The following is a 10,306-nucleotide window of genomic DNA, read 5'->3' on the forward strand; positions in this document are numbered from 1 at the left end:
CTCGCCGGCCGTCCTGGAGGCGCGCGGCGGCAAGCTCGCCCAGCTCGCCAAGCTCGGCGACGACGTGAAAGCGCTGAAAGCGCTGAAAGCCGCCGTCCAAGCCTCCATTGAGCATGGCCTCGGTCGCGGCGTGGCTGCCGTTCGCCCGCGCGGCGGCCATCGGGTGGGTGCCCATCGCCACGCACCCCCTGCCGCCGCCGCCGATCCCCAAGGACCGGCGGAAAGCCGACGACGAGAAGCTGCTCATCAACGTGTCGGGGAGACGCTTCGAGACATGGCGCAACACGCTGGAGAAGTACCCCGACACGCTGCTCGGCTCCAACGAGCGCGAGTTCTTCTACGACGAGGAGTGCAAGGAGTACTTCTTCGACCGGGACCCGGACATCTTCCGGCACATCCTCAACTACTACCGCACGGGCAAGCTGCACTACCCCAAGCACGAGTGCCTGACCAGCTACGACGAGGAGCTGGCCTTCTTCGGCATCCTGCCCGACGTCATCGGCGACTGCTGCTACGAGGACTACCGGGACCGCAAGCGGGAGAACGCCGAGCGCCTCATGGACGACAAGCTGTCGGAGAACGGCGACCAGAACCTGCCGCAGCTCACCAACATCCGGCAGAAGATGTGGCGGGCCTTCGAGAACCCGCACACCTCCACGGCGGCGCTCGTCTTCTACTACGTGACGGGCTTCTTCATCGCCGTGTCCGTCATGGCCAACGTGGTGGAGACGGTGCCGTGCGGCCACCGGCCGGGCCGCGCGGGCACGCTGCCCTGCGGCGAGCGCTACAAGATCGTCTTCTTCTGCCTGGACACGGCCTGCGTCATGATCTTCACTGCCGAGTACCTGCTGCGACTGTTCGCCGCGCCGGACCGCGTCAAGTTCGTGGGCTCCGTCATGAGCATCATCGACGTGGTCGCCATCCTGCCCTACTACATCGGCCTCGGCATCACGGACAATGACGATGTGTCGGGCGCCTTCGTCACCCTCAGGGTGTTCCGAGTGTTCCGAATTTTCAAATTCTCCCGCCACTCGCAGGGGTTGCGGATTCTCGGCTACACACTCAAGTCGTGCGCGTCCGAGCTGGGCTTCCTGGTCTTCTCGCTCGCCATGGCCATCATCATCTTCGCCACCGTCATGTTCTACGCCGAGAAGAACGTGGACGGCACCAACTTCACTTCCATTCCCGCCGCCTTCTGGTACACCATCGTCACCATGACAACGCTTGGGTGAGTACTCGTGCACGTGGCCCGCACCACGTGGCCCCACACCACGCGGCCAGCCGGCGGCCGTCCCAGCAGTCCCGGCCCTTGCCAGCAGCCTGGCCTATCGGAGCCTGGCTGGCAGCCTGGCCACCGAGTGGAGTAGGTGTCGCATGACTGTCACCACCTGTCGGCTTGTCGCCTTGCAGTGCGGTCACACGCCGTGCCGCGCCCTGCCGCGCTGGCACGCCGTCAACCTTCGGGCCCTTCGGGACGGCGCTCTCCAAGAGCTCCAAGAGCAGCTCGTGTTGCTTTCACGATCCTTTCTGCCCGCGGCCGGCCGCGGGTTGGCGATGAGGCGCGGTGCTTGAGGCCGATCCCGGACAGTTAGCTTCGTCTGTCTTCGTCGCACTCGCGCGCCGCCGGCGTCCCTTGAGAGAGACGGAGCGCCGAATCGCTAGTAAGGCGATGTGTCTTGCAATGCTTGCGATGCCGCCGAAATCACGCAATGCTTCTTACCCCCCCCCCCCCCCTCTTCTGGCGCTTTCTTCCACCCGTGCCAAATAAGATAGAGGGCATGATGCACGAGGCAAGAATGCCGGCCAGGCCGTCCGGGGCGCTGCTGCAGACTGATTCCGAGAGTCGTTTTCGTCGCTCTGTCTCTCTCGCGCCCGTAAGGAACGCCCCATGCGTGCGAGAGAGACAGAGCGACGAAAACGACCCTCGGAATCAGTCTGCTGCTGGTCGGCGCGCCGCGGCGTGGCTGCAGCGCTCGATTTTTCATACTGGTCGCGGGAGTTTCTCATCCTTTGACGCGCGCTTTTCTTGTGCCGTCTGGTAGGGCGGCGGCCGCCTCCGCCCCCATTCGCCCCCCCCCCCAAACGGCTGGCGGGGCAAAGCCTGAGGCAAAGCCTGAAGCAAAGCCTCGGGGTTGACTCGAGCGGCTGTGTTGAAAATAAAATGCAATTACTGTGTCGTCGCTACCGAAAAAAAGGCCAGTTGGAACTGATAGAATTTTAGCACCAGTCACACCAGACAACCCAGGATTTCGATTGGAAGTCCTAGCATAAGCACACGCAAAAATTTGCATTTCAGAACAAAAACTTTAAAACTTTTGTTGTTGTTTTGTGGCGAGACAATCTGGGCGACAAATGCGGTTCCAGAAGCAGTGGCGGTGTGGCGTGTGTCCCCGGTGGGCAGGTAGCAGTGTCACTGCACGCACGGCGTCGCTCGGCGTCGCCCTGCCGCGCACTGCCGCGCCCTGCCGCGCCCTGCCGCGCACTGCCGCGCACTGCCTCGCACGCAGGGGTCATGACCACCCCACCCCCCAACATGACCCTCCGAATGGGCGAATGGGCCCCCAGAGAAAGATTTGACGACAACAGGGGTCCTGGTACCGCGTGCATACCGGCCTGATTTCTGTATTGTCGGCTTGCCTCGCCTTTCCAACCCGCCAGCCAGCAGGTTAAGCAAAACTTAAAAGAAGCAAAAAAAGAAAGAGGCAACTTTTTTTTTGAGTGTGTGGCTTGTGGAAGTTGCAAAAGAAGTGTTGAGGAATTTGTTGATTTGGCTGGCTCGCAATTATATGGAAACCCTGGCCTTGCTCTTTGATGAAGCTTGGCGCGCTGCCAGCCCCGTCTGCCCCGCCCGACCAGCCACCCGATGACCAGCCAATGACCAGGCAATGCCGCCAACCTCTTCGCAGACCCTCCTCGCAGACCCTTCACCCTTACTAAAAAAAAAAGAGAGTACGCGTTTTAAAACTTGCCGGACGTGGACAGAATACGGGCCAAGGTACGTCGTCCACCCTGTTTAGCATGTTGTGTCGCACCTTGTCAAAATGGTTTAGTTTGAACAACATTAAAAAAAAAATTCAAACTGAAAATTTTTTAACAACATGCTGTGGTTATCACGCAAGGCACTTCGACTGTGTACACCCACGGTGGCATTATTCTAAGAAGTTCGATCCCGGAAAAGTACTGCCTTGAACAGTCAAAATAGGAAATTGACGCACTCTGGAAAAGTGGGTCTTCGTCGGACCACAGCACGGGCGCATTGACGAAGGCGAGCGAGGGGGTAAACACTTGCGTAATACCCTGTACACAAAAGTCGGGTATTACGCCGTAATAAGCGTAATAGTAATACATTTTGGGACCTAATTTATTAAAAAATTACATTTTTCAATGGAATCGAGGCGTAATACATGCGTAATACAAGTGTAATACCCCGTAATAGGGAGTAGTCTGTACAAGGTTCACCGGAGTGTTTACCCCCTCGAAGGCGAGCCCATCGCTCCGAGCACACGCCCATTCTTCACGGCGTGCAAAGTCATGTTAACACGCCAACACGTGTTGCGCGGCTGGTTGCGTGAAAAGTTCCTGCTGTCTCTCGCGGAAAGTAGCAGTAGTAGTAGTACCGGCAGACGTCTGTACAGTGTACACAAGGCATCAGTTTTTTCTCTCGCGTCTTGCCGCGTGCCACGCGAGCATGCCTTTGCTTGTTTCCCCACGATTCTCAGCTTCCTGATCAGCATGGCGTGTGCCCCCTCCCCCCCCCCTCCCCCTCCCTCTCCCCTCTCCCCTCCCCTTCCCCCTCCCCCCTCCCCCCACCGATCCATCACCTCGGCCACGCCACTTTACCTGGAGGACTGCCCCCCCCCCCCCCCTCCCCTTATCTGGCGCGCAAACAGCGTTAAGCGATGCTTGCGCTGCCCAGTCTTTGCCCCCCGCGTGTTGGCCCCACGCTCTGCCACGCTCTGCCACGCTCTGCCACGCTCTGCCACGCTCTGCCACGCTCTGCCACGCTCTGCCACGCTCTGCCACGCTCTGCCACGCTCTGCCACGCTCTGCCACGCTCTGCCACGCTCTGCCCGCTCTGCCACGCTCTGCCACGCTCTGCCACGCTCTGCCCGCTCTGCCACGCTCTCCCACGCTCTGCCACGCTCTGCCACGCTCTGCCACGCTCTGCCACGCTCTGCCACGCTCTGCCACGCTCTGCCACGCTCTGCCACGCTCTGCCACGCTCTGCCACGCTCTGCCACGCTCTGCCACGCTCTGCCACGCCCTGACACGCTCTGCCACGCCCTGCCCTGCCCTGCCCCACGCCACGCCCGGCGTGGTCCGAGAATCGGACGCCCAGTCGCCTGGGTGTTTGGAGTGACCAAATACGACCCGGCCACGCAGATTCGCGCTCAGAGCGAGCGAGTCCGCGTACGTACAGTCCGCCAAAACAACGAAACAGCAACAACAAAAGCTCCTTTTCTTTTCCCTTTTCACTGGACCTACACTGCTGGTGCTAGGACAGGTGCGGATACAGAGATGGCTTATGCGTTTTTGCACCCCCGCCCCCCACGTCACCTAGATAGCCGCCCGAAAGGTAGGCAAAATGCCACACGTTGGTAGGCAAAAAGTACCACCCCCCTCCAAAGACCGGCCCTGGATCCGCCTCTGAGGATGCGCCGCCCCAGGTAAAAATGGGCTTTATAAAGGCCATTATAAGGTTTTTTATGATTTTATAAGGATTTTTTATCCAATTTTATAAATTTTAATAATGTCATATGAATAAAGATTTATACAATCACACGAGTTTTTAAAGGGATATGTGTGCAGTTATATAAAGTTTTATACAGAAGATGTATATGGCCGTATAAACTATGGATTCCCATATAATCATAGCTAAAGAGCTTCTCCTTATAGAGACATATTGGACACATATAAACAGTTTAATATAACTATATAAGGCCATCCCTATGAATTTATATTTCTTATACAAGTTCATAAAATCATATGTATGAACGTTACTATACTTATAAGTTTTTATAAGCCTTTTGATATGGTTTTATAAATGTGTATTTATAGAAACTCCCGTCTGACTTTATAAAACTCATTTTTACCTGGGGCGAGGTCCATTAGGAAGCAAGGTAGGGTTGCCGAAGTTGAGCTGCAGGCTTTATCGAGGGATTGGGGGGGGGGGGTGTCCGTTCACAGGCGGGCACTAGCAGTGTGCCATCATTCGGTGGTTAGCGCCATTAGCACGACATTGGAGTGGCCTTGCGCGCCCAGCCTCGCCCAGCCTCGCCCAGCCCGGCCGGCCAGTTGGCTGCGATCCTTCCCGCTGGCATGCTGGACTCTGAAGGCACACCAGAAAGAAAGAGAAGGACAGGAAGGAGAGATAGAAAAACCAACAGGGAACGCGAGGAATTAGTCGGGGAAGAGCGAAATGAAGATGATGCTTTTCAGATGTTAATAAGGGGATGTTAATGGAGGCGATGGAGTGCTCGCTCGGAGCCCCTGCGGTGCGCGGGGTATGCAACCCGCACCACTCCGGCGTCCAGATTCCGACGCGCTGCCCACCTCGCACCCCCCGCCCAATCAATCTTTTATTTAAAAATATAAAACGAAACAAAATACGAAAATCTAATAAAGAGAGAGATAGCTGGGTGATGCTTGTCGAGACCACATTCCCGGGGACAGCAAACAGCAAGTTTATTTCGTGCCATTCCGCCGGGCTGCTCACCTCGCAGGCGCTCTCACACGGTCCAATCAATCTTTTATTTAAAAAAATATAAGAAAAATAAATAAAATAAAAACACCTAAAAAAGAAAGAAATGTGTATGGATCGGTTATGCTTGTCGAGACCACATTCCCGGGGCCAGGAGTTTATTTCGTGCCATTGTGTCTTTTCTTTTTTTTGGAGGGTACTCTAATAACGACTATCACTTGCCAACAGGGTCTCTGCACTGTATGCCCTGGCCTTTATACCCAAGACAAAAGCGGGGGTTGATCGCATAATTAAACTGGGGAAGTTGAAAAGGAACGTGGGGAGAGGGGAGAGAGACACGACGAGGAGAGGGAGGGGGGCCTTGCAGCGGAGAGCACCCTCACGGCTACTTGAGCTACACACTCAGAGGAAGGTTCTGACACGGCGTCTAGAAATTTTAGCGGTCTCGTCAAGTTTAGTCGCGTACACGACGCGCAAAAGTTAAAGTGCGTACCCCGAAACGAATCTTTGGCGCCACAAACCAAACCTCTCTTCAATTTTTATGGGGGGGGGAGTTAAGCGAGAGTGGATGAAAAAGAGAACGGATTGCGGGGAAAATGAGGGGCGAAGATGCGGGGCCGCGCCCCGCTCCGGTAGATTTACCTCCGACACGCTTACAGTGTTGTCGTTTTTTTTTCAGTGTGGGGGTAAAGAACCGCGTGCAACTCGAAACGCACCGTGTCTCTGTTGTGTTCATAAACCACGCGGGCAATTTAGGGCAGAAAAGAGGAGGGGGGTTGTTTGGTCACGTCCCTGCTCTGAATGCGGGGTGAGGTTAGCCGTGGCACTGCAGCCTGATTTCGAGAGTCGCTCTGTCTCTCTCGCACTTATGGGGTGCCCCGTATCGGTGCGAGAGAGACAGCGACGAAAACGACTCGCGGAATCGGTCTGCTGGTGGTGGAGGGGTGAGGCTCGCCCCCGCGATGGCTGAGGGTCAAAATTGGACCCGGAACGGCAACTGTCCCGCATTGTTCGCTCCTACTTCCTTTCGGAGTGAGCGAAGCGAACAACTGCATAATTTAAACCGCGGCGTTGCGTCTTCGCTCGACGAAAAAGGAAGCGGCGCGCCGCCGCCGGGAGTCGAACCCGAGCCCGCACGCCGACGAACGGGAATGCCGCGCCGAGGCGGGTTCATGCACGCCCTCATGTTATTCGCGACAGGCCTCGCATCGCCCGCCTTCCCCGCCACCGCAAAAAAAGAACATTATAGATCATCAGCGTGCAGCTGTTGCGTCTACGTCGTGGCCGTACCTTCTCGTGACAGCGGATTTGCCCCCCCCCCCGCCTTCTTGGATAGGACAGGGTGGGACCAAGGCGTGCGGCGCTCGAGCGTGTGTGTTATTTTTAGCCGTGTACCTGCAAGGACCTGACCTAGGGCATGCCGCCGTCGGCGCCGTCGGCTCGAGCCTTATGAACCTGTAGACGGATTCCGAGGGAGAAGAGAGAGAGAGAGAGAGAGAGAGAGAGAGAGAGAGGGAGAGGCACCGTGGGGAATGAGTCCGCAGGACGCAGGCCCTACACCGTGTTCGGCCTCGATGCCCAACTGGCCGACCCAGGGCGTCCAGGGCGGGCAGGGCGAGGGTGGGCCGAGGGCCAGCCCATTAAAGCTAGTGAATTAGCCCCGCGATATGAGCCATACGGGGCGTGGGGCCCTCGGTGGGGCCACCGTGGGGCCGCGCGCTATTCGGGGTCGTTTGTCCTGCATTCTGCACCGGGCAGCCCGCGGGGCAGCCAAGCCACAGTGGGCCAGAAGACCGGTGGAGGCGGCCAAAACTGTGAGCTCCGGAGTCGCTAAATAGGACTCGAACCGAACGTGTGACCCCACCAATGGATTGCTCTCCGAACGAGGAATCCATTGGTGGGGTCACACGTTCGGTTTGAGTCCCATTTAGCGACTCTAGAGCTCAAAACGCGTCTAGAGTTTTGGCCGCCTCCACCGGCCTTCTGGTCCACTGTGCAAGCCGGCCCAGCCGGCCCAGCCCCCACAGCCCATCCAGGCCGAGCAGCACCCGCCCCTTTCCAGCGGGAAATGGATGGAGGGATCCAGAATCAACGTTACTCCCCGATCTGTCACGTTCACCTATCCCCCCCTTCCCCCTCCCCCTCGGCCGCCCCCCGCCCCCCCCCCGCCCCCCGGCGCGTCTCCAACGTCACGTACAAGCGTGTATGACACTTTTTAAATTGGGCCACGGGCCATGAAATGAAAGGGGGCTGCAAAACCCAACGCGGCGACGCGGCAACGCGGCGTGACTTTAGGGAATCCGGATTTCGCTGGGCGTGGCACGGCGTGGTGGCGTGGCACGTGGCTGGGACCAGAACCCCGACGTGCGCGGACCGAAAACACGCCAAAACCACATTTTTTTCGTGGACGAGGATTTAAAGAAAAGTGTCGGGAAAACGCGTCAAGGTGCGTCAAGTTTTGCGAAAGCGGCGCGCAGCCAGCGAGCGGGATTGCCATGGAAATCCAGTCCTTTGTCGTGACCAACGGCTTGGCAGCAAATGAGCGGCCGTGGCGGTGGCCGTGGTAGTCCGGCCTTGGTGGATGAAGGTGCAAGGGAGACAGAAACAATGTTTGAGGGATGTGCTGCTGAGGCTGCCGAGGGTGGAAGGATGCTTTGCAAAGGACCGGCTGTCCACAAGGGCGCCCGCCGCACCCCACCCCGCCCCACCCCGCCTGCCCAAACTTCGCTCTGGTCTGCTCTTCTGTGGCCAGGAGAACAAAACTTGGCGCCGTCTCTGCCCCCCCCCCCCCGCCTCGCTGGAGCCCCTCTTGTACGTGATCGGCGAGTACGTTGTGTAACCCACTTCTGGGCGTATCGTATGCATAGAGCGGCGCGTTGCCGTTCCCAGCCGCCTTTTGGCCACTCGCCTCGCAGCCTGCCTCCGTCTCGCCTCGTGGCGGCCGCCGACACACAGTGGGCCAGAACACCGGCGGAGGCGGCCGAAACTCTAGGCGCGTTTCGAACTCCAGAGTCGCTGAATGAGCCTCGAATACGTGTGACCCCACGAATGGAGTCCTCGTTCGGAGAGCAATCCATCGGTGGGGTCACACGTTCGGTTCGAGTCCCGTTTAGCGACTCTGGAGCTCAAAACGCGTCTCTTGTTTTGGCCGCCTCCGCCGGCCTTCTGGCTCTCCGTGGGGAGGGGAAAGAATGTGACTGTTTCCGCGCGGTCGCGCCAACCCGCCACCACACCGTGGGAACCACACGGGCGTGATCGGCCCTTGCGCGTCTGCGGGCTGGTGCTGAACAGTTCGCTCCCTCGCAGTGTCGGGGCGTCGCGCGAAGGAGTGCGAGAGAGATGACTGACTGGAAAGCACTCCGCTTGAGAGCACCCTGCTGCTTCCCTGCTGCGGCCACGCCGGGCGACCGGGCCACGGCCATGGTCACCGCAGTGTGCGCGTGCCTCAACTTCGGGGCGGCGGGAACACTGCGAGTACCTCCCCGACCCGAACCCGCAACCCGCCCTCGAAAGGGAAAGGCCAACTACTTGTCGCTTTGGTAGTCGGTGCGTGTGTGTGTGTGTGTGTGTTTTTGTGTGTTTGTGTATGTGTGTGTGTACGCGTTCGATTATAATCCGTGACTAACAACCGAAGCAACTGAGATAACGCGTAGCAAAACATCACGTTCGATGTAAAAGACCAAAGAGACAGAGAGAGAGAGAGAGAGAGAGAGAGAGAGAGAGAGAGAGAGAGAGAGAGAGAGAGAGAGAGAGAGAGAAAGGAAAAAACCCTTATCGTTGCCATTACTGTCGCCTATCCCGAAAAATACTTTATCGTGTCGGGGCCTTTTGTGTAACTTTCCTCATCCCTGTGGCGTTCGGAGCCCTTGGTTGCCGTTCGTTGCCGTTCGTTGCCGCGCGGCCGGCAGGGTGAAACAAAATGTATACACAGGGCGCGGCGCTCGCGGTGCTCGGCGATGCTTTCGCCCAGCTCCATTTTCCTAATTGCGCCCATCCCCGCCATCTCTTCGAATGCCAGTTGCGCCTCTCTCTCTCTCTCTCTCTCTCTCTCTCTCTCTCTCTCTCTCTGCGGCTGCGAGAGCGTCATCGTGTCCGCCACACGCCACGAATGTTTGGAACACGTGCCATTTTCTCATTTTTCAAAGTTTTTCCACATATTTATGTTTAACTAGATAAACTCTTTTTATTTTCCTTTTTCAAATTTGTTCCATTTTGGCTCACAATTCCCCCCGCGTCCGTGTGGGCGCACTGCGTGTGGCTCTGCACTTAAGGTTACTGTAAAGTGAAAAAAATGTGAAATATCATTTTTCAAAATAATTGTGGCATCATGTTTGTATTTAGGTTTCAGGTTGCTTACTATAAGATGAACTTAAACCCAAAGTTGAGGCACTCAACTCCCATTATTTTCTGAGTTATTGAAGTTTATGTAACAAATTTAGTCGTTAACTAAAAATTCTCCTTGCGATGAACCAAAAGTTGTCGAGACTTGATTTTTGTTCTACAAGTTCTTTATTGATTTGCCTATCTCGTAGCAAAGCCGGATTTCCAAAATTCCAACATGAAACAGGAATTTTTCTCAAAAAACACAAAAAAACACCAAAAAAT

General features: G+C 56.8%; 1 protein-coding gene across 1 annotated transcript; it reads left to right on the top strand.

Moving 5' to 3' along the window:
• Positions 1–108: 108 nt before the first annotated feature.
• LOC117639319 (potassium voltage-gated channel protein Shal) lies at positions 109–1,232 on the top strand. Its single transcript, XM_034374867.1, has one exon. The coding sequence runs from the start codon at positions 114–116 to the stop codon at positions 1,230–1,232; it is 1,119 nt and encodes a 372-aa protein (XP_034230758.1). The 5' UTR covers positions 109–113.
• The last annotated feature ends 9,074 nt before the right edge of the window (positions 1,233–10,306 follow it).

This window comes from Thrips palmi, unplaced genomic scaffold (genome assembly GCF_012932325.1).
Source record: "Thrips palmi isolate BJ-2018 unplaced genomic scaffold, TpBJ-2018v1 HiC_scaffold_11, whole genome shotgun sequence".
NCBI classification, from domain to species: domain Eukaryota; kingdom Metazoa; phylum Arthropoda; class Insecta; order Thysanoptera; family Thripidae; genus Thrips; species Thrips palmi.